At 34.5% G+C, this 25,011-nt stretch overlaps 1 protein-coding gene across 1 annotated transcript in view; it reads right to left on the bottom strand.

The window, feature by feature from the left end:
• LOC129527277 (enterin neuropeptides-like) overlaps positions 1–25,011 on the bottom strand; it is a 46,504-nt gene that overhangs the window by 4,477 nt on the left and 17,016 nt on the right. The window contains exons 5-10 of the mRNA XM_055364208.2: positions 24,412–24,519; positions 20,129–20,236; positions 15,846–15,953; positions 11,563–11,670; positions 7,280–7,387; positions 2,997–3,104 (exon numbers count right to left, since the gene is read on the bottom strand). Coding sequence (XP_055220183.2) covers positions 2,997–3,104; positions 7,280–7,387; positions 11,563–11,670; positions 15,846–15,953; positions 20,129–20,236; positions 24,412–24,519 — 648 coding nt within the window. The remainder of the gene's footprint in view (positions 1–2,996; positions 3,105–7,279; positions 7,388–11,562; positions 11,671–15,845; positions 15,954–20,128; positions 20,237–24,411; positions 24,520–25,011) is intronic.

The raw sequence follows: 25,011 nt of genomic DNA on the forward strand, positions 1-25,011 counted from the left end.
GAAGAAGGAGTTATCTCTCCAATGAAAGTATTGTTCAACACGTGTAAATCAATCTATTTGTTTTTTATTTTTTATTATACTTTAAGTTCTAGGGTACATGTGGACAACATGCAGGTTTGTTACATAGGTTTACATGTGCCATGTTGTTTTGCTGCACCCATCAACTCATCATTTACATTAGATATTTCTCCTACTGCTCTCTCTCCTCTAGCCCTCCAGCCCCTGACAGGCCCCATTGTGTGATGTTACCTGCCTTGTGTCCAAGTGTTCTCATTGGTAAATTCCCACCTATGAGTGAGAACATGTGGTGTTTGGTTATCTGTCCTTGTGATAGTTTGCTGAAAATGATGGTTTCTGGCTTCATCCAAGTCCCCGCAAAGGACAAAAACTCATCTGTTTTTATGGCTGTGTACTATTCCATGGTGTATATGTGCTGCGTTTTCTTAATCAGTTCTATCATTGATGGACATTTGGGTTGGTTCCAAGTCTTTGCTATTGTGAATAGTGCTGCAATAAACATACATGTGCATGTGTCTTTATAGTGGCATGATTTATTATCCTTTGGGTATATGCCCAGTAATAGGATTGCTGGGTCAGATGGTATTTCTAGTTCTAGATCCTGGAGGAATGGCCACACTGTCTTCCACAATGGTGGAACTCATTTGCAATCCCACCAACAGTGTAAAAGCCTTCCTATTTTTCCACATCCTCTCCAGCATCTGTTGTTTCCTGACTTTCAAATAATCGCCATTCTAACTGGCGTGAGATTGTATCTCACTGTGGTGTTGATTTGCATTTCTCTGATGACCAGTGATGATGAGCATTTTCTCGTGTTTCTGTTGGCTGCATAGATGTCTTCTTTTGAGAAGTGTCTGTCCATATCCTTTGCCCAATTTTTGATGGTGTTTTCTTCTTGTAAATTTGTTTAAGTTTTTTGTAGATTCTGGATATTAGCCCTTTGTCAGATGGATAGATTGCCAACAATTTTCTCCCATTCTGTAGGTTGTCTATTCACGCTGTTGGTAGTTTCTCTTACTGTGCAGAAGCGCTTTAGTTTAATTAGATCTGATTTGTCTATTCTGGCTTTTGTTGCCATTGCTTTTGGTATTTTAGTCATGAAATCTTTGCCCAGGCCTATGACCTGAATGATGTAGCCTAGGATTTCTTCTCGGGTTTTTATGGTTTTAGGCCTAACATTTAAGTCTTTAATCCCTGTTGAATTAATTTGTGTATAAGGTGTAAGGAAGGGATCCAGTTTCAGCTTTATACCTATGGCTAGCCAGTTTTCCCAGCACCATTTATTAAATCGGGAATCCTTTCTCCATTGCTTGTTTTTGTCAGGTTTTTCAAAGATCAGATGGTTGTAGATGTGTGGTGTTATTTCTGAGGCCTCTGTTCTGTTCCATTGGTCTATAGATCTGTTTTGATATCAGTACCATGCTCTTTGATTACTGTAGCCTTGTAGTATAGATTGAAGTCAGATAGTGTGATGCCTCCGGCTTTGTTCTTTTTGCTTAGATTGTCTTGGCGATATGGGCTCTTTTTTGGTTCCATATGAACTTTAAAGTAGTATTTTCTAATTCTGTGAAGAAAGTCATTCGTAGCTTGATGGGGATGGCATTGAATCTGTAAATTACCTAGGGCAGTATGACCATTTTCACAATATTGGTTATTCCTATCCATGATCATGGAATGTTCTTCCATTTGTTTGTGTCCTCTTTTATTTCATTGAGCAGTGGTTTGTAGTTATCCTTGAAGAGGTCCTTCACACACCTTGTAAGTTGGATTCCTAAGTATTTTATTCTCTCTGAAGCAATTGTGAATGGGAATTCACTCATGATTTGGCTCTCTGTTTGACTGTTATTGGTGTATAGGAATGCTTGTGATTTTTGTACATTGATTTTGTATCCTGAGACTTTGCTGAAGTTGCTTATCAGCTTAAGGAGATTTTGGGCTGAGACCATGGGGTTTTCTAGATATACAATCATGTCATCTGCAAACAGGGACAATTTTACTTCTTCTTTCCCTAATTGAATACCCTTTATCATGACCACTATGAAGGAGTTTATGACCACTAAGTTTGTTCTTCAAGAAATGCTAGAAAGTCCTCTGAGATTAAAAAATGAGAGTACCAAAAAAGCCATACAATACTATAAAGCTCTGTTGTAAAGCAAATATATAGAGAAATATAGCATCCTGTATTATTGTGATGTTGGTAAGTAATTTTAATTCCCTTATAGAATTTGACACAAAATATACAAAAATATTTTACATATATGTTAAAGAATACATTATATAAAGAGGCCTAATTTGTAACATCAAGAACAACTTGTGTGTTGGGAAAGACAGTCAAGTAAAAGACTCGAGTTTTTATATGCTACTGGAGATAACATCAGATTAAACTAGATTGTTATAACATTGAGACGTTTCATGTAATCTGGATAGTAATCACAAAGATAATACACGTAGAATGTATACAAAAGAAAAAGAAATAAAAACATATTAGTAAAAAAACTAATTAGACAAAAAGGAAGATAGCAAGAAATAAAATAAATAAAAGAAATACAAAAGAAACACAATACAATTAACAAAACGGCAGTAGTAACTCCTTAACTGCAAATAATAACCTTATATGTAACAATGTTAAATTCTCCAATAACAGACACAAGGTCCCTGAAAAAATAAAAATATAAAATCAAATAAATTCTGTTTGTTTAAGGATAAACATGGACTGAAAGTGCAGAGACGGAAAATTATATTCTATATGGTAACCAAATCATCCTAAATAGCAACCAAAATAGAACAAAGTGGGTCACATTTACATTAGATGATTAGAATTTAAGCAAAAAACTGTCATAAAGACAAACAAGGACATTATATCATAAAAATAAATCTCCAAGAAGATATCATAATTAAAATATGCACATGTATCAGCAACTATTCCAAACACATAACACAAATAATGACAGAATTAAAAGGAGAAATAGGCTGAGTACCGTGGCTCACGCCTGCTTGTAATCCCTGCATCTTGGCGGGGGCTGAGGCAGGAGGATGGCTTGAGCCCAGGAGTTGAGAGTAACCTGGGCAAGATAGCAACAGTTCGTCTGTGTAAAAAACAAAATTATAAATAAAAATAAAGGGAGGAATAGAGATCACCACCAAAATGATAGGAGACTTTAATAATGGAGAGGACAACCTGGCAGACCAAATGAAGACAGAGGATTGAGCAAGGAGTGATTCAACCAAATCCAACAGACTTTTAGAAAAGGTCTTCTCAACAACAGAATGCACATGCTCCTGGTGCGCACATGGAACATTCTTGAGACTATATTACAAATCGGACCACAAAGAAATCAATTCAAGAAAATTAAAATCATACGAAGTATCATTTACAACTAAAATGGAATGGAACTAGGAGTGAATACCAGAAGAAAAATTTAAAAATGTGCAAATACATAAAAATCAAGTAACAAACTCCTAAACAACATTATGGGTTAAAGAAGAAATCACAGTAAAAATTTCAACATAACTGGAGACAGCATAACAAAATAATTGAATGCATCTAAAGCTTGTATTCAATTGTAGTAGTAAATGTGTGCATTTAAAAAATCCATCTAAATCAACTAGTAAATGTAACCACACATCAGTAAAGAAAAAGAATTTCAGCAGTTAAAAATAAATAACAATTAAAAGCCATGGAAAAATCAATTAAAGTTTGGTTTTATTGAAAAGATTAAGAAAACCGACAAACAGATTAAAAGAAAAAAGAAGATACCTCAAATAATTAAATTCATAAATAAAAGAGGAGCTATTACTACTGATGCCACAAAAGTAGGAAAAGAAGAGATTATAAAAGTTTAATTCCAAGTATATGCCAAAAAATACGATAAGCTAAGAGAAATAGACAAATGTCTAGAAATATAGATTATACTAAAAATAAACCATAAAAAAATCTGAATAGGCATATAAGTAGTAAGAACAACCTCCCCTCAAAAAGCCCAGGCCCGGATCACTTCATTAAATACATATTTTTTTCAAAATGTTAAAGCAGGGTTAACACCAACCCTTCTTAAACTACTTCAGAAAAATGAAAAAGATAAAACAATTTCCAACTTATTTTATGAGCCCAGCATTAACACAACACCAAACGCCACAAAGACACTAAGGAGAAAAAAAAATACAACTACAAATCAATTTTCCTGTTGACTATTGATGTAAAAATTCTCCTCGGAACATTAGAACACCAAATTCAATAACATATTGCAAGGATTATACACCATGACGAAGAAGGAGTTATCTCTCCAATGAAAGTATTGTTCAACACGTGTAAATCAATCTATTTGTTTTTTATTTTTTATTATACTTTAAGTTCTAGGGTACATGTGGACAACATGCAGGTTTGTTACATAGGTTTACATGTGCCATGTTGTTTTGCTGCACCCATCAACTCATCATTTACATTAGATATTTCTCCTACTGCTCTCTCTCCTCTAGCCCTCCAGCCCCTGACAGGCCCCATTGTGTGATGTTACCTGCCTTGTGTCCAAGTGTTCTCATTGGTAAATTCCCACCTATGAGTGAGAACATGTGGTGTTTGGTTATCTGTCCTTGTGATAGTTTGCTGAAAATGATGGTTTCTGGCTTCATCCAAGTCCCCGCAAAGGACAAAAACTCATCTGTTTTTATGGCTGTGTACTATTCCATGGTGTATATGTGCTGCGTTTTCTTAATCAGTTCTATCATTGATGGACATTTGGGTTGGTTCCAAGTCTTTGCTATTGTGAATAGTGCTGCAATAAACATACATGTGCATGTGTCTTTATAGTGGCATGATTTATTATCCTTTGGGTATATGCCCAGTAATAGGATTGCTGGGTCAGATGGTATTTCTAGTTCTAGATCCTGGAGGAATGGCCACACTGTCTTCCACAATGGTGGAACTCATTTGCAATCCCACCAACAGTGTAAAAGCCTTCCTATTTTTCCACATCCTCTCCAGCATCTGTTGTTTCCTGACTTTCAAATAATCGCCATTCTAACTGGCGTGAGATTGTATCTCACTGTGGTGTTGATTTGCATTTCTCTGATGACCAGTGATGATGAGCATTTTCTCGTGTTTCTGTTGGCTGCATAGATGTCTTCTTTTGAGAAGTGTCTGTCCATATCCTTTGCCCAATTTTTGATGGTGTTTTCTTCTTGTAAATTTGTTTAAGTTTTTTGTAGATTCTGGATATTAGCCCTTTGTCAGATGGATAGATTGCCAACAATTTTCTCCCATTCTGTAGGTTGTCTATTCACGCTGTTGGTAGTTTCTCTTACTGTGCAGAAGCGCTTTAGTTTAATTAGATCTGATTTGTCTATTCTGGCTTTTGTTGCCATTGCTTTTGGTATTTTAGTCATGAAATCTTTGCCCAGGCCTATGACCTGAATGATGTAGCCTAGGATTTCTTCTCGGGTTTTTATGGTTTTAGGCCTAACATTTAAGTCTTTAATCCCTGTTGAATTAATTTGTGTATAAGGTGTAAGGAAGGGATCCAGTTTCAGCTTTATACCTATGGCTAGCCAGTTTTCCCAGCACCATTTATTAAATCGGGAATCCTTTCTCCATTGCTTGTTTTTGTCAGGTTTTTCAAAGATCAGATGGTTGTAGATGTGTGGTGTTATTTCTGAGGCCTCTGTTCTGTTCCATTGGTCTATAGATCTGTTTTGATATCAGTACCATGCTCTTTGATTACTGTAGCCTTGTAGTATAGATTGAAGTCAGATAGTGTGATGCCTCCGGCTTTGTTCTTTTTGCTTAGATTGTCTTGGCGATATGGGCTCTTTTTTGGTTCCATATGAACTTTAAAGTAGTATTTTCTAATTCTGTGAAGAAAGTCATTCGTAGCTTGATGGGGATGGCATTGAATCTGTAAATTACCTAGGGCAGTATGACCATTTTCACAATATTGGTTATTCCTATCCATGATCATGGAATGTTCTTCCATTTGTTTGTGTCCTCTTTTATTTCATTGAGCAGTGGTTTGTAGTTATCCTTGAAGAGGTCCTTCACACACCTTGTAAGTTGGATTCCTAAGTATTTTATTCTCTCTGAAGCAATTGTGAATGGGAATTCACTCATGATTTGGCTCTCTGTTTGACTGTTATTGGTGTATAAGAATGCTTGTGATTTTTGTACATTGATTTTGTATCCTGAGACTTTGCTGAAGTTGCTTATCAGCTTAAGGAGATTTTGGGCTGAGACCATGGGGTTTTCTAGATATACAATCATGTCATCTGCAAACAGGGACAATTTTACTTCTTCTTTCCCTAATTGAATACCCTTTATTATGACCACTATGAAGGAGTTTATGACCACTAAGTTTGTTCTTCAAGAAATGCTAGAAAGTCCTCTGAGATTAAAAAATGAGAGTACCAAAAAAGCCATACAATACTATAAAGCTCTGTTGTAAAGCAAATATATAGAGAAATATAGCATCCTGTATTATTGTGATGTTGGTAAGTAATTTTAATTCCCTTATAGAATTTGACACAAAATATACAAAAATATTTTACATATATGTTAAAGAATACATTATATAAAGAGGCCTAATTTGTAACATCAAGAACAACTTGTGTGTTGGGAAAGACAGTCAAGTAAAAGACTCGAGTTTTTATATGCTACTGGAGATAACATCAGATGAAACTAGATTGTTATAACATTGAGACGTTTCATGTAATCTGGATAGTAATCACAAAGATAATACACGTAGAATGTATACAAAAGAAAAAGAAATAAAAACATATTAGTAAAAAAACTAATTAGACAAAAAGGAAGATAGCAAGAAATAAAATAAATAAAAGAAATACAAAAGAAACACAATACAATTAACAAAACGGCAGTAGTAACTCCTTAACTGCAAATAATAACCTTATATGTAACAATGTTAAATTCTCCAATAACAGACACAAGGTCCCTGAAAAAATAAAAATATAAAATCAAATAAATTCTGTTTGTTTAAGGATAAACATGGACTGAAAGTGCAGAGACGGAAAATTATATTCTATATGGTAACCAAATCATCCTAAATAGCAACCAAAATAGAACAAAGTGGGTCACATTTACATTAGATGATTAGAATTTAAGCAAAAAACTGTCATAAAGACAAACAAGGACATTATATCATAAAAATAAATCTCCAAGAAGATATCATAATTAAAATATGCACATGTATCAGCAACTATTCCAAACACATAACACAAATAATGACAGAATTAAAAGGAGAAATAGGCTGAGTACCGTGGCTCACGCCTGCTTGTAATCCCTGCATCTTGGCGGGGGCTGAGGCAGGAGGATGGCTTGAGCCCAGGAGTTGAGAGTAACCTGGGCAAGATAGCAACAGTTCGTCTGTGTAAAAAACAAAATTATAAATAAAAATAAAGGGAGGAATAGAGATCACCACCAAAATGATAGGAGACTTTAATAATGGAGAGGACAACCTGGCAGACCAAATGAAGACAGAGGATTGAGCAAGGAGTGATTCAACCAAATCCAACAGACTTTTAGAAAAGGTCTTCTCAACAACAGAATGCACATGCTCCTGGTGCACACATGGAACATTCTTGAGACTATATTACAAATCGGACCACAAAGAAATCAATTCAAGAAAATTAAAATCATACGAAGTATCATTTACAACTAAAATGGAATGGAACTAGGAGTGAATACCAGAAGAAAAATTTAAAAATTTGCAAATACATAAAAATCAAGTAACAAACTCCTAAACAACATTATGGGTTAAAGAAGAAATCACAGTAAAAATTTCAACATAACTGGAGACAGCATAACAAAATAATTGAATGCATCTAAAGCTTGTATTCAATTGTAGTAGTAAATGTGTGCATTTAAAAAATCCATCTAAATCAACTAGTAAATGTAACCACACATCAGTAAAGAAAAAGAATTTCAGCAGTTAAAAATAAATAACAATTAAAAGCCATGGAGAAATCAATTAAAGTTTGGTTTTATTGAAAAGATTAAGAAAACCGACAAACAGATTAAAAGAAAAAAGAAGATACCTCAAATAATTAAATTCATAAATAAAAGAGGAGCTATTACTACTGATGCCACAAAAGTAGGAAAAGAAGAGATTATAAAAGTTTAATTCCAAGTATATGCCAAAAAATACGATAAGCTAAGAGAAATAGACAAATGTCTAGAAATATAGATTATACTAAAAATAAACCATAAAAAAATCTGAATAGGCATATAAGTAGTAAGAACAACCTCCCCTCAAAAAGCCCAGGCCCGGATCACTTCATTAAATACATATTTTTTTCAAAATGTTAAAGCAGGGTTAACACCAACCCTTCTTAAACTACTTCAGAAAAATGAAAAAGATAAAACAATTTCCAACTTATTTTATGAGCCCAGCATTAACACAACACCAAACGCCACAAAGACACTAAGGAGAAAAAAAAATACAACTACAAATCAATTTTCCTGTTGACTATTGATGTAAAAATTCTCCTCGGAACATTAGAACACCAAATTCAATAACATATTGCAAGGATTATACACCATGACGAAGAAGGAGTTATCTCTCCAATGAAAGTATTGTTCAACACGTGTAAATCAATCTATTTGTTTTTTATTTTTTATTATACTTTAAGTTCTAGGGTACATGTGGACAACATGCAGGTTTGTTACATAGGTTTACATGTGCCATGTTGTTTTGCTGCACCCATCAACTCATCATTTACATTAGATATTTCTCCTACTGCTCTCTCTCCTCTAGCCCTCCAGCCCCTGACAGGCCCCATTGTGTGATGTTACCTGCCTTGTGTCCAAGTGTTCTCATTGGTAAATTCCCACCTATGAGTGAGAACATGTGGTGTTTGGTTATCTGTCCTTGTGATAGTTTGCTGAAAATGATGGTTTCTGGCTTCATCCAAGTCCCCGCAAAGGACAAAAACTCATCTGTTTTTATGGCTGTGTACTATTCCATGGTGTATATGTGCTGCGTTTTCTTAATCAGTTCTATCATTGATGGACATTTGGGTTGGTTCCAAGTCTTTGCTATTGTGAATAGTGCTGCAATAAACATACATGTGCATGTGTCTTTATAGTGGCATGATTTATTATCCTTTGGGTATATGCCCAGTAATAGGATTGCTGGGTCAGATGGTATTTCTAGTTCTAGATCCTGGAGGAATGGCCACACTGTCTTCCACAATGGTGGAACTCATTTGCAATCCCACCAACAGTGTAAAAGCCTTCCTATTTTTCCACATCCTCTCCAGCATCTGTTGTTTCCTGACTTTCAAATAATCGCCATTCTAACTGGCGTGAGATTGTATCTCACTGTGGTGTTGATTTGCATTTCTCTGATGACCAGTGATGATGAGCATTTTCTCGTGTTTCTGTTGGCTGCATAGATGTCTTCTTTTGAGAAGTGTCTGTCCATATCCTTTGCCCAATTTTTGATGGTGTTTTCTTCTTGTAAATTTGTTTAAGTTTTTTGTAGATTCTGGATATTAGCCCTTTGTCAGATGGATAGATTGCCAACAATTTTCTCCCATTCTGTAGGTTGTCTATTCACGCTGTTGGTAGTTTCTCTTACTGTGCAGAAGCGCTTTAGTTTAATTAGATCTGATTTGTCTATTCTGGCTTTTGTTGCCATTGCTTTTGGTATTTTAGTCATGAAATCTTTGCCCAGGCCTATGACCTGAATGATGTAGCCTAGGATTTCTTCTCGGGTTTTTATGGTTTTAGGCCTAACATTTAAGTCTTTAATCCCTGTTGAATTAATTTGTGTATAAGGTGTAAGGAAGGGATCCAGTTTCAGCTTTATACCTATGGCTAGCCAGTTTTCCCAGCACCATTTATTAAATCGGGAATCCTTTCTCCATTGCTTGTTTTTGTCAGGTTTTTCAAAGATCAGATGGTTGTAGATGTGTGGTGTTATTTCTGAGGCCTCTGTTCTGTTCCATTGGTCTATAGATCTGTTTTGATATCAGTACCATGCTCTTTGATTACTGTAGCCTTGTAGTATAGATTGAAGTCAGATAGTGTGATGCCTCCGGCTTTGTTCTTTTTGCTTAGATTGTCTTGGCGATATGGGCTCTTTTTTGGTTCCATATGAACTTTAAAGTAGTATTTTCTAATTCTGTGAAGAAAGTCATTCGTAGCTTGATGGGGATGGCATTGAATCTGTAAATTACCTAGGGCAGTATGACCATTTTCACAATATTGGTTATTCCTATCCATGATCATGGAATGTTCTTCCATTTGTTTGTGTCCTCTTTTATTTCATTGAGCAGTGGTTTGTAGTTATCCTTGAAGAGGTCCTTCACACACCTTGTAAGTTGGATTCCTAAGTATTTTATTCTCTCTGAAGCAATTGTGAATGGGAATTCACTCATGATTTGGCTCTCTGTTTGACTGTTATTGGTGTATAGGAATGCTTGTGATTTTTGTACATTGATTTTGTATCCTGAGACTTTGCTGAAGTTGCTTATCAGCTTAAGGAGATTTTGGGCTGAGACCATGGGGTTTTCTAGATATACAATCATGTCATCTGCAAACAGGGACAATTTTACTTCTTCTTTCCCTAATTGAATACCCTTTATCATGACCACTATGAAGGAGTTTATGACCACTAAGTTTGTTCTTCAAGAAATGCTAGAAAGTCCTCTGAGATTAAAAAATGAGAGTACCAAAAAAGCCATACAATACTATAAAGCTCTGTTGTAAAGCAAATATATAGAGAAATATAGCATCCTGTATTATTGTGATGTTGGTAAGTAATTTTAATTCCCTTATAGAATTTGACACAAAATATACAAAAATATTTTACATATATGTTAAAGAATACATTATATAAAGAGGCCTAATTTGTAACATCAAGAACAACTTGTGTGTTGGGAAAGACAGTCAAGTAAAAGACTCGAGTTTTTATATGCTACTGGAGATAACATCAGATTAAACTAGATTGTTATAACATTGAGACGTTTCATGTAATCTGGATAGTAATCACAAAGATAATACACGTAGAATGTATACAAAAGAAAAAGAAATAAAAACATATTAGTAAAAAAACTAATTAGACAAAAAGGAAGATAGCAAGAAATAAAATAAATAAAAGAAATACAAAAGAAACACAATACAATTAACAAAACGGCAGTAGTAACTCCTTAACTGCAAATAATAACCTTATATGTAACAATGTTAAATTCTCCAATAACAGACACAAGGTCCCTGAAAAAATAAAAATATAAAATCAAATAAATTCTGTTTGTTTAAGGATAAACATGGACTGAAAGTGCAGAGACGGAAAATTATATTCTATATGGTAACCAAATCATCCTAAATAGCAACCAAAATAGAACAAAGTGGGTCACATTTACATTAGATGATTAGAATTTAAGCAAAAAACTGTCATAAAGACAAACAAGGACATTATATCATAAAAATAAATCTCCAAGAAGATATCATAATTAAAATATGCACATGTATCAGCAACTATTCCAAACACATAACACAAATAATGACAGAATTAAAAGGAGAAATAGGCTGAGTACCGTGGCTCACGCCTGCTTGTAATCCCTGCATCTTGGCGGGGGCTGAGGCAGGAGGATGGCTTGAGCCCAGGAGTTGAGAGTAACCTGGGCAAGATAGCAACAGTTCGTCTGTGTAAAAAACAAAATTATAAATAAAAATAAAGGGAGGAATAGAGATCACCACCAAAATGATAGGAGACTTTAATAATGGAGAGGACAACCTGGCAGACCAAATGAAGACAGAGGATTGAGCAAGGAGTGATTCAACCAAATCCAACAGACTTTTAGAAAAGGTCTTCTCAACAACAGAATGCACATGCTCCTGGTGCGCACATGGAACATTCTTGAGACTATATTACAAATCGGACCACAAAGAAATCAATTCAAGAAAATTAAAATCATACGAAGTATCATTTACAACTAAAATGGAATGGAACTAGGAGTGAATACCAGAAGAAAAATTTAAAAATTTGCAAATACATAAAAATCAAGTAACAAACTCCTAAACAACATTATGGGTTAAAGAAGAAATCACAGTAAAAATTTCAACATAACTGGAGACAGCATAACAAAATAATTGAATGCATCTAAAGCTTGTATTCAATTGTAGTAGTAAATGTGTGCATTTAAAAAATCCATCTAAATCAACTAGTAAATGTAACCACACATCAGTAAAGAAAAAGAATTTCAGCAGTTAAAAATAAATAACAATTAAAAGCCATGGAAAAATCAATTAAAGTTTGGTTTTATTGAAAAGATTAAGAAAACCGACAAACAGATTAAAAGAAAAAAGAAGATACCTCAAATAATTAAATTCATAAATAAAAGAGGAGCTATTACTACTGATGCCACAAAAGTAGGAAAAGAAGAGATTATAAAAGTTTAATTCCAAGTATATGCCAAAAAATACGATAAGCTAAGAGAAATAGACAAATGTCTAGAAATATAGATTATACTAAAAATAAACCATAAAAAAATCTGAATAGGCATATAAGTAGTAAGAACAACCTCCCCTCAAAAAGCCCAGGCCCGGATCACTTCATTAAATACATATTTTTTTCAAAATGTTAAAGCAGGGTTAACACCAACCCTTCTTAAACTACTTCAGAAAAATGAAAAAGATAAAACAATTTCCAACTTATTTTATGAGCCCAGCATTAACACAACACCAAACGCCACAAAGACACTAAGGAGAAAAAAAAATACAACTACAAATCAATTTTCCTGTTGACTATTGATGTAAAAATTCTCCTCGGAACATTAGAACACCAAATTCAATAACATATTGCAAGGATTATACACCATGACGAAGAAGGAGTTATCTCTCCAATGAAAGTATTGTTCAACACGTGTAAATCAATCTATTTGTTTTTTATTTTTTATTATACTTTAAGTTCTAGGGTACATGTGGACAACATGCAGGTTTGTTACATAGGTTTACATGTGCCATGTTGTTTTGCTGCACCCATCAACTCATCATTTACATTAGATATTTCTCCTACTGCTCTCTCTCCTCTAGCCCTCCAGCCCCTGACAGGCCCCATTGTGTGATGTTACCTGCCTTGTGTCCAAGTGTTCTCATTGGTAAATTCCCACCTATGAGTGAGAACATGTGGTGTTTGGTTATCTGTCCTTGTGATAGTTTGCTGAAAATGATGGTTTCTGGCTTCATCCAAGTCCCCGCAAAGGACAAAAACTCATCTGTTTTTATGGCTGTGTACTATTCCATGGTGTATATGTGCTGCGTTTTCTTAATCAGTTCTATCATTGATGGACATTTGGGTTGGTTCCAAGTCTTTGCTATTGTGAATAGTGCTGCAATAAACATACATGTGCATGTGTCTTTATAGTGGCATGATTTATTATCCTTTGGGTATATGCCCAGTAATAGGATTGCTGGGTCAGATGGTATTTCTAGTTCTAGATCCTGGAGGAATGGCCACACTGTCTTCCACAATGGTGGAACTCATTTGCAATCCCACCAACAGTGTAAAAGCCTTCCTATTTTTCCACATCCTCTCCAGCATCTGTTGTTTCCTGACTTTCAAATAATCGCCATTCTAACTGGCGTGAGATTGTATCTCACTGTGGTGTTGATTTGCATTTCTCTGATGACCAGTGATGATGAGCATTTTCTCGTGTTTCTGTTGGCTGCATAGATGTCTTCTTTTGAGAAGTGTCTGTCCATATCCTTTGCCCAATTTTTGATGGTGTTTTCTTCTTGTAAATTTGTTTAAGTTTTTTGTAGATTCTGGATATTAGCCCTTTGTCAGATGGATAGATTGCCAACAATTTTCTCCCATTCTGTAGGTTGTCTATTCACGCTGTTGGTAGTTTCTCTTACTGTGCAGAAGCGCTTTAGTTTAATTAGATCTGATTTGTCTATTCTGGCTTTTGTTGCCATTGCTTTTGGTATTTTAGTCATGAAATCTTTGCCCAGGCCTATGACCTGAATGATGTAGCCTAGGATTTCTTCTCGGGTTTTTATGGTTTTAGGCCTAACATTTAAGTCTTTAATCCCTGTTGAATTAATTTGTGTATAAGGTGTAAGGAAGGGATCCAGTTTCAGCTTTATACCTATGGCTAGCCAGTTTTCCCAGCACCATTTATTAAATCGGGAATCCTTTCTCCATTGCTTGTTTTTGTCAGGTTTTTCAAAGATCAGATGGTTGTAGATGTGTGGTGTTATTTCTGAGGCCTCTGTTCTGTTCCATTGGTCTATAGATCTGTTTTGATATCAGTACCATGCTCTTTGATTACTGTAGCCTTGTAGTATAGATTGAAGTCAGATAGTGTGATGCCTCCGGCTTTGTTCTTTTTGCTTAGATTGTCTTGGCGATATGGGCTCTTTTTTGGTTCCATATGAACTTTAAAGTAGTATTTTCTAATTCTGTGAAGAAAGTCATTCGTAGCTTGATGGGGATGGCATTGAATCTGTAAATTACCTAGGGCAGTATGACCATTTTCACAATATTGGTTATTCCTATCCATGATCATGGAATGTTCTTCCATTTGTTTGTGTCCTCTTTTATTTCATTGAGCAGTGGTTTGTAGTTATCCTTGAAGAGGTCCTTCACACACCTTGTAAGTTGGATTCCTAAGTATTTTATTCTCTCTGAAGCAATTGTGAATGGGAATTCACTCATGATTTGGCTCTCTGTTTGACTGTTATTGGTGTATAAGAATGCTTGTGATTTTTGTACATTGATTTTGTATCCTGAGACTTTGCTGAAGTTGCTTATCAGCTTAAGGAGATTTTGGGCTGAGACCATGGGGTTTTCTAGATATACAATCATGTCATCTGCAAACAGGGACAATTTTACTTCTTCTTTCCCTAATTGAATACCCTTTATTATGACCACTATGAAGGAGTTTATGACCACTAAGTTTGTTCTTCAAGAAATGCTAGAAAGTCCTCTGAGATTAAAAAATGAGAGTACCAAAAAAGCCATACAATACTATAAAGCTCTGTTGTAAAGCAAATATATAGAGAAATATAGCATCCTGTATTATTGTGATGTTGGTAAGTAATTTTAATTCCCTTATAGAATTTGACACAAAATATACAAAAATATTTTACATATATGTTAAAGAATACATTATATAAAGAGGCCTAATTTGTAACATCAAGAACAACTTGTGTGTTGGGAAAGACAGTCAAGTAAAAGACTCGAGTTTTTATATGCTACTGGAGATAACATCAGATTAAACTAGATTGTTATAACATTGAGACGTTTCATGTAATCTGGATAGTAATCACAAAGATAATACACGTAGAATGTATACAAAAGAAAAAGAAATAAAAACATATTAGTAAAAAAACTAATTAGACAAAAAGGAAGATAGCAAGAAATAAAATAAATAAAAGAAATACAAAAGAAACACAATACAATTAACAAAACGGCAGTAGTAACTCCTTAACTGCAAATAATAACCTTATATGTAACAATGTTAAATTCTCCAATAACAGACACAAGGTCCCTGAAAAAATAAAAATATAAAATCAAATAAATTCTGTTTGTTTAAGGATAAACATGGACTGAAAGTGCAGAGACGGAAAATTATATTCTATATGGTAACCAAATCATCCTAAATAGCAACCAAAATAGAACAAAGTGGGTCACATTTACATTAGATGATTAGAATTTAAGCAAAAAACTGTCATAAAGACAAACAAGGACATTATATCATAAAAATAAATCTCCAAGAAGATATCATAATTAAAATATGCACATGTATCAGCAACTATTCCAAACACATAACACAAATAATGACAGAATTAAAAGGAGAAATAGGCTGAGTACCGTGGCTCACGCCTGCTTGTAATCCCTGCATCTTGGCGGGGGCTGAGGCAGGAGGATGGCTTGAGCCCAGGAGTTGAGAGTAACCTGGGCAAGATAGCAACAGTTCGTCTGTGTAAAAAACAAAATTATAAATAAAAATAAAGGGAGGAATAGAGATCACCACCAAAATGATAGGAGACTTTAATAATGGAGAGGACAACCTGGCAGACCAAATGAAGACAGAGGATTGAGCAAGGAGTGATTCAACCAAATCCAACAGACTTTTAGAAAAGGTCTTCTCAACAACAGAATGCACATGCTCCTGGTGCGCACATGGAACATTCTTGAGACTATATTACAAATCGGACCACAAAGAAATCAATTCAAGAAAATTAAAATCATACGAAGTATCATTTACAACTAAAATGGAATGGAACTAGGAGTGAATACCAGAAGAAAAATTTAAAAATTTGCAAATACATAAAAATCAAGTAACAAACTCCTAAACAACATTATGGGTTAAAGAAGAAATCACAGTAAAAATTTCAACATAACTGGAGACAGCATAACAAAATAATTGAATGCATCTAAAGCTTGTATTCAATTGTAGTAGTAAATGTGTGCATTTAAAAAATCCATCTAAATCAACTAGTAAATGTAACCACACATCAGTAAAGAAAAAGAATTTCAGCAGTTAAAAATAAATAACAATTAAAAGCCATGGAAAAATCAATTAAAGTTTGGTTTTATTGAAAAGATTAAGAAAACCGACAAACAGATTAAAAGAAAAAAGAAGATACCTCAAATAATTAAATTCATAAATAAAAGAGGAGCTATTACTACTGATGCCACAAAAGTAGGAAAAGAAGAGATTATAAAAGTTTAATTCCAAGTATATGCCAAAAAATACGATAAGCTAAGAGAAATAGACAAATGTCTAGAAATATAGATTATACTAAAAATAAACCATAAAAAAATCTGAATAGGCATATAAGTAGTAAGAACAACCTCCCCTCAAAAAGCCCAGGCCCGGATCACTTCATTAAATACATATTTTTTTCAAAATGTTAAAGCAGGGTTAACACCAACCCTTCTTAAACTACTTCAGAAAAATGAAAAAGATAAAACAATTTCCAACTTATTTTATGAGCCCAGCATTAACACAACACCAAACGCCACAAAGACACTAAGGAGAAAAAAAAATACAACTACAAATCAATTTTCCTGTTGACTATTGATGTAAAAATTCTCCTCGGAACATTAGAACACCAAATTCAATAACATATTGCAAGGATTATACACCATGACGAAGAAGGAGTTATCTCTCCAATGAAAGTATTGTTCAACACGTGTAAATCAATCTATTTGTTTTTTATTTTTTATTATACTTTAAGTTCTAGGGTACATGTGGACAACATGCAGGTTTGTTACATAGGTTTACATGTGCCATGTTGTTTTGCTGCACCCATCAACTCATCATTTACATTAGATATTTCTCCTACTGCTCTCTCTCCTCTAGCCCTCCAGCCCCTGACAGGCCCCATTGTGTGATGTTACCTGCCTTGTGTCCAAGTGTTCTCATTGGTAAATTCCCACCTATGAGTGAGAACATGTGGTGTTTGGTTATCTGTCCTTGTGATAGTTTGCTGAAAATGATGGTTTCTGGCTTCATCCAAGTCCCCGCAAAGGACAAAAACTCATCTGTTTTTATGGCTGTGTACTATTCCATGGTGTATATGTGCTGCGTTTTCTTAATCAGTTCTATCATTGATGGACATTTGGGTTGGTTCCAAGTCTTTGCTATTGTGAATAGTGCTGCAATAAACATACATGTGCATGTGTCTTTATAGTGGCATGATTTATTATCCTTTGGGTATATGCCCAGTAATAGGATTGCTGGGTCAGATGGTATTTCTAGTTCTAGATCCTGGAGGAATGGCCACACTGTCTTCCACAATGGTGGAACTCATTTGCAATCCCACCAACAGTGTAAAAGCCTTCCTATTTTTCCACATCCTCTCCAGCATCTGTTGTTTCCTGACTTTCAAATAATCGCCATTCTAACTGGCGTGAGATTGTATCTCACTGTGGTGTTGATTTGCATTTCTCTGATGACCAGTGATGATGAGCATTTTCTCGTGTTTCTGTTGGCTGCATAGATGTCTTCTTTTGAGAAGTGTCTGTCCATATCCTTTGCCCAATTTTTGATGGTGTTTTCTTCTTGTAAATTTGTTTAAGTTTTTTGTAGATTCTGGATATTAGCCCTTTGTCAGATGGATAGATTGCCAACAATTTTCTCCCATTCTGTAGGTTGTCTATTCACGCTGTTGGTAGTTTCTCTTACTGTGCAGAAGCGCTTTAGTTTAATTAGATCTGATTTGTCTATTCTGGCTTTTGTTGCCATTGCTTTTGGTATTTTAGTCATGAAATCTTTGCCCAGGCCTATGACCTGAATGATGTAGCCTAGGATTTCTTCTCGGGTTTTTATGGTTTTAGGCCTAACATTTAAGTCTTTAATCCCTGTTGAATTAATTTGTGTATAAGGTGTAAGGAAGGGATCCAGTTTCAGCTTTATACCTATGGCTAGCCAGTTTTCCCAGCACCATTTATTAAATCGGGAATCCTTTCTCCATTGCTTGTTTTTGTCAGGTTTTTCAAAGATCAGATGGTTGTAGATGTGTGGTGTTATTTCTGAGGCCTCTGTTCTGTTCCATTGGTCTATAGATCTGTTTTGATATCAGTACCATGCTCTTTGATTACTGTAGCCTTGTAGTATAGATTGAAGTCAGATAGTGTGATGCCTCCGGCTTTGTTCTTTTTGCTTAGATTGTCTTGGCGATATGGGCTCTTTTTTGGTTCCATATGAACTTTAAAGTAGTATTTTCTAATTCTGTGAAGAAAGTCATTCGTAGCTTGATGGGGATGGCATTGAATCTGTAAATTACCTAGGGCAGTATGACCATTTTCACAATATTGGTTATTCCTATCCATGATCATGGAATGTTCTTCCATTTGTTTGTGTCCTCTTTTATTTCATTGAGCAGTGGTTTGTAGTTATCCTTGAAGAGGTCCTTCACACACCTTGTAAGTTGGATTCCTAAGTATTTTATTCTCTCTGAAGCAATTGTGAATGGGAATTCACTCATGATTTGGCTCTCTGTTTGACTGTTATTGGTGTATAAGAATGCTTGTGATTTTTGTACATTGATTTTGTATCCTGAGACTTTGCTGAAGTTGCTTATCAGCTTAAGGAGATTTTGGGCTGAGACCATGGGGTTTTCTAGATATACAATCATGTCATCTGCAAACAGGGACAATTTTACTTCTTCTTTCCCTAATTGAATACCCTTTATTATGACCACTATGAAGGAGTTTATGACCACTAAGTTTGTTCTTCAAGAAATGCTAGAAAGTCCTCTGAGATTAAAAAATGAGAGTACCAAAAAAGCCATACAATACTATAAAGCTCTGTTGTAAAGCAAATATATAGAGAAATATAGCATCCTGTATTATTGTGATGTTGGTAAGTAATTTTAATTCCCTTATAGAATTTGACACAAAATATACAAAAATATTTTACATATATGTTAAAGAATACATTATATAAAGAGGCCTAATTTGTAACATCAAGAACAACTTGTGTGTTGGGAAAGACAGTCAAGTAAAAGACTCGAGTTTTTATATGCTACTGGAGATAACATCAGATTAAACTAGATTGTTATAACATTGAGACGTTTCATGTAATCTGGATAGTAATCACAAAGATAATACACGTAGAATGTATACAAAAGAAAAAGAAATAAAAACATATTAGTAAAAAAACTAATTAGACAAAAAGGAAGATAGCAAGAAATAAAATAAATAAAAGAAATACAAAAGAAACACAATACAATTAACAAAACGGCAGTAGTAACTCCTTAACTGCAAATAATAACCTTATATGTAACAATGTTAAATTCTCCAATAACAGACACAAGGTCCCTGAAAAAATAAAAATATAAAATCAAATAAATTCTGTTTGTTTAAGGATAAACATGGACTGAAAGTGCAGAGATGGAAAATTATATTCTATATGGTAACCAAATCATCCTAAATAGCAACCAAAATAGAACAAAGTGGGTCACATTTACATTAGATGATTAGAATTTAAGCAAAAAACTGTCATAAAGACAAACAAGGACATTATATCATAAAAATAAATCTCCAAGAAGATATCATAATTAAAATATGCACATGTATCAGCAACTATTCCAAACACATAACACAAATAATGACAGAATTAAAAGGAGAAATAGGCTGAGTACCGTGGCTCACGCCTGCTTGTAATCCCTGCATCTTGGCGGGGGCTGAGGCAGGAGGATGGCTTGAGCCCAGGAGTTGAGAGTAACCTGGGCAAGATAGCAACAGTTCGTCTGTGTAAAAAACAAAATTATAAATAAAAATAAAGGGAGGAATAGAGATCACCACCAAAATGATAGGAGACTTTAATAATGGAGAGGACAACCTGGCAGACCAAATGAAGACAGAGGATTGAGCAAGGAGTGATTCAACCAAATCCAACAGACTTTTAGAAAAGGTCTTCTCAACAACAGAATGCACATGCTCCTGGTGCGCACATGGAACATTCTTGAGACTATATTACAAATCGGACCACAAAGAAATCAATTCAAGAAAATTAAAATCATACGAAGTATCATTTACAACTAAAATGGAATGGAACTAGGAGTGAATACCAGAAGAAAAATTTAAAAATTTGCAAATACATAAAAATCAAGTAACAAACTCCTAAACAACATTATGGGTTAAAGAAGAAATCACAGTAAAAATTTCAACATAACTGGAGACAGCATAACAAAATAATTGAATGCATCTAAAGCTTGTATTCAATTGTAGTAGTAAATGTGTGCATTTAAAAAATCCATCTAAATCAACTAGTAAATGTAACCACACATCAGTAAAGAAAAAGAATTTCAGCAGTTAAAAATAAATAACAATTAAAAGCCATGGAAAAATCAATTAAAGTTTGGTTTTATTGAAAAGATTAAGAAAACCGACAAACAGATTAAAAGAAAAAAGAAGATACCTCAAATAATTAAATTCATAAATAAAAGAGGAGCTATTACTACTGATGCCACAAAAGTAGGAAAAGAAGAGATTATAAAAGTTTAATTCCAAGTATATGCCAAAAAATACGATAAGCTAAGAGAAATAGACAAATGTCTAGAAATATAGATTATACTAAAAATAAACCATAAAAAAATCTGAATAGGCATATAAGTAGTAAGAACAACCTCCCCTCAAAAAGCCCAGGCCCGGATCACTTCATTAAATACATATTTTTTTCAAAATGTTAAAGCAGGGTTAACACCAACCCTTCTTAAACTACTTCAGAAAAATGAAAAAGATAAAACAATTTCCAACTTATTTTATGAGCCCAGCATTAACACAACACCAAACGCCACAAAGACACTAAGGAGAAAAAAAAATACAACTACAAATCAATTTTCCTGTTGACTATTGATGTAAAAATTCTCCTCGGAACATTAGAACACCAAATTCAATAACATATTGCAAGGATTATACACCATGACGAAGAAGGAGTTATCTCTCCAATGAAAGTATTGTTCAACACGTGTAAATCAATCTATTTGTTTTTTATTTTTTATTATACTTTAAGTTCTAGGGTACATGTGGACAACATGCAGGTTTGTTACATAGGTTTACATGTGCCATGTTGTTTTGCTGCACCCATCAACTCATCATTTACATTAGATATTTCTCCTACTGCTCTCTCTCCTCTAGCCCTCCAGCCCCTGACAGGCCCCATTGTGTGATGTTACCTGCCTTGTGTCCAAGTGTTCTCATTGGTAAATTCCCACCTATGAGTGAGAACATGTGGTGTTTGGTTATCTGTCCTTGTGATAGTTTGCTGAAAATGATGGTTTCTGGCTTCATCCAAGTCCCCGCAAAGGACAAAAACTCATCTGTTTTTATGGCTGTGTACTATTCCATGGTGTATATGTGCTGCGTTTTCTTAATCAGTTCTATCATTGATGGACATTTGGGTTGGTTCCAAGTCTTTGCTATTGTGAATAGTGCTGCAATAAACATACATGTGCATGTGTCTTTATAGTGGCATGATTTATTATCCTTTGGGTATATGCCCAGTAATAGGATTGCTGGGTCAGATGGTATTTCTAGTTCTAGATCCTGGAGGAATGGCCACACTGTCTTCCACAATGGTGGAACTCATTTGCAATCCCACCAACAGTGTAAAAGCCTTCCTATTTTTCCACATCCTCTCCAGCATCTGTTGTTTCCTGACTTTCAAATAATCGCCATTCTAACTGGCGTGAGATTGTATCTCACTGTGGTGTTGATTTGCATTTCTCTGATGACCAGTGATGATGAGCATTTTCTCGTGTTTCTGTTGGCTGCATAGATGTCTTCTTTTGAGAAGTGTCTGTCCATATCCTTTGCCCAATTTTTGATGGTGTTTTCTTCTTGTAAATTTGTTTAAGTTTTTTGTAGATTCTGGATATTAGCCCTTTGTCAGATGGATAGATTGCCAACAATTTTCTCCCATTCTGTAGGTTGTCTATTCACGCTGTTGGTAGTTTCTCTTACTGTGCAGAAGCGCTTTAGTTTAATTAGATCTGATTTGTCTATTCTGGCTTTTGTTGCCATTGCTTTTGGTATTTTAGTCATGAAATCTTTGCCCAGGCCTATGACCTGAATGATGTAGCCTAGGATTTCTTCTCGGGTTTTTATGGTTTTAGGCCTAACATTTAAGTCTTTAATCCCTGTTGAATTAATTTGTGTATAAGGTGTAAGGAAGGGATCCAGTTTCAGCTTTATACCTATGGCTAGCCAGTTTTCCCAGCACCATTTATTAAATCGGGAATCCTTTCTCCATTGCTTGTTTTTGTCAGGTTTTTCAAAGATCAGATGGTTGTAGATGTGTGGTGTTATTTCTGAGGCCTCTGTTCTGTTCCATTGGTCTATAGATCTGTTTTGATATCAGTACCATGCTCTTTGATTACTGTAGCCTTGTAGTATAGATTGAAGTCAGATAGTGTGATGCCTCCGGCTTTGTTCTTTTTGCTTAGATTGTCTTGGCGATATGGGCTCTTTTTTGGTTCCATATGAACTTTAAAGTAGTATTTTCTAATTCTGTGAAGAAAGTCATTCGTAGCTTGATGGGGATGGCATTGAATCTGTAAATTACCTAGGGCAGTATGACCATTTTCACAATATTGGTTATTCCTATCCATGATCATGGAATGTTCTTCCATTTGTTTGTGTCCTCTTTTATTTCATTGAGCAGTGGTTTGTAGTTATCCTTGAAGAGGTCCTTCACACACCTTGTAAGTTGGATTCCTAAGTATTTTATTCTCTCTGAAGCAATTGTGAATGGGAATTCACTCATGATTTGGCTCTCTGTTTGACTGTTATTGGTGTATAGGAATGCTTGTGATTTTTGTACATTGATTTTGTATCCTGAGACTTTGCTGAAGTTGCTTATCAGCTTAAGGAGATTTTGGGCTGAGACCATGGGGTTTTCTAGATATACAATCATGTCATCTGCAAACAGGGACAATTTTACTTCTTCTTTCCCTAATTGAATACCCTTTATCATGACCACTATGAAGGAGTTTATGACCACTAAGTTTGTTCTTCAAGAAATGCTAGAAAGTCCTCTGAGATTAAAAAATGAGAGTACCAAAAAAGCCATACAATACTATAAAGCTCTGTTGTAAAGCAAATATATAGAGAAATATAGCATCCTGTATTATTGTGATGTTGGTAAGTAATTTTAATTCCCTTATAGAATTTGACACAAAATATACAAAAATATTTTACATATATGTTAAAGAATACATTATATAAAGAGGCCTAATTTGTAACATCAAGAACAACTTGTGTGTTGGGAAAGACAGTCAAGTAAAAGACTCGAGTTTTTATATGCTACTGGAGATAACATCAGATTAAACTAGATTGTTATAACATTGAGACGTTTCATGTAATCTGGATAGTAATCACAAAGATAATACACGTAGAATGTATACAAAAGAAAAAGAAATAAAAACATATTAGTAAAAAAACTAATTAGACAAAAAGGAAGATAGCAAGAAATAAAATAAATAAAAGAAATACAAAAGAAACACAATACAATTAACAAAACGGCAGTAGTAACTCCTTAACTGCAAATAATAACCTTATATGTAACAATGTTAAATTCTCCAATAACAGACACAAGGTCCCTGAAAAAATAAAAATATAAAATCAAATAAATTCTGTTTGTTTAAGGATAAACATGGACTGAAAGTGCAGAGATGGAAAATTATATTCTATATGGTAACCAAATCATCCTAAATAGCAACCAAAATAGAACAAAGTGGGTCACATTTACATTAGATGATTAGAATTTAAGCAAAAAACTGTCATAAAGACAAACAAGGACATTATATCATAAAAATAAATCTCCAAGAAGATATCATAATTAAAATATGCACATGTATCAGCAACTATTCCAAACACATAACACAAATAATGACAGAATTAAAAGGAGAAATAGGCTGAGTACCGTGGCTCACGCCTGCTTGTAATCCCTGCATCTTGGCGGGGGCTGAGGCAGGAGGATGGCTTGAGCCCAGGAGTTGAGAGTAACCTGGGCAAGATAGCAACAGTTCGTCTGTGTAAAAAACAAAATTATAAATAAAAATAAAGGGAGGAATAGAGATCACCACCAAAATGATAGGAGACTTTAATAATGGAGAGGACAACCTGGCAGACCAAATGAAGACAGAGGATTGAGCAAGGAGTGATTCAACCAAATCCAACAGACTTTTAGAAAAGGTCTTCTCAACAACAGAATGCACATGCTCCTGGTGCGCACATGGAACATTCTTGAGACTATATTACAAATCGGACCACAAAGAAATCAATTCAAGAAAATTAAAATCATACGAAGTATCATTTACAACTAAAATGGAATGGAACTAGGAGTGAATACCAGAAGAAAAATTTAAAAATTTGCAAATACATAAAAATCAAGTAACAAACTCCTAAACAACATTATGGGTTAAAGAAGAAATCACAGTAAAAATTTCAACATAACTGGAGACAGCATAACAAAATAATTGAATGCATCTAAAGCTTGTATTCAATTGTAGTAGTAAATGTG

This window comes from Gorilla gorilla, chromosome 14 (assembly GCF_029281585.2).
Source record: "Gorilla gorilla gorilla isolate KB3781 chromosome 14, NHGRI_mGorGor1-v2.1_pri, whole genome shotgun sequence".
In the NCBI taxonomy this organism is placed as follows: domain Eukaryota; kingdom Metazoa; phylum Chordata; class Mammalia; order Primates; family Hominidae; genus Gorilla; species Gorilla gorilla.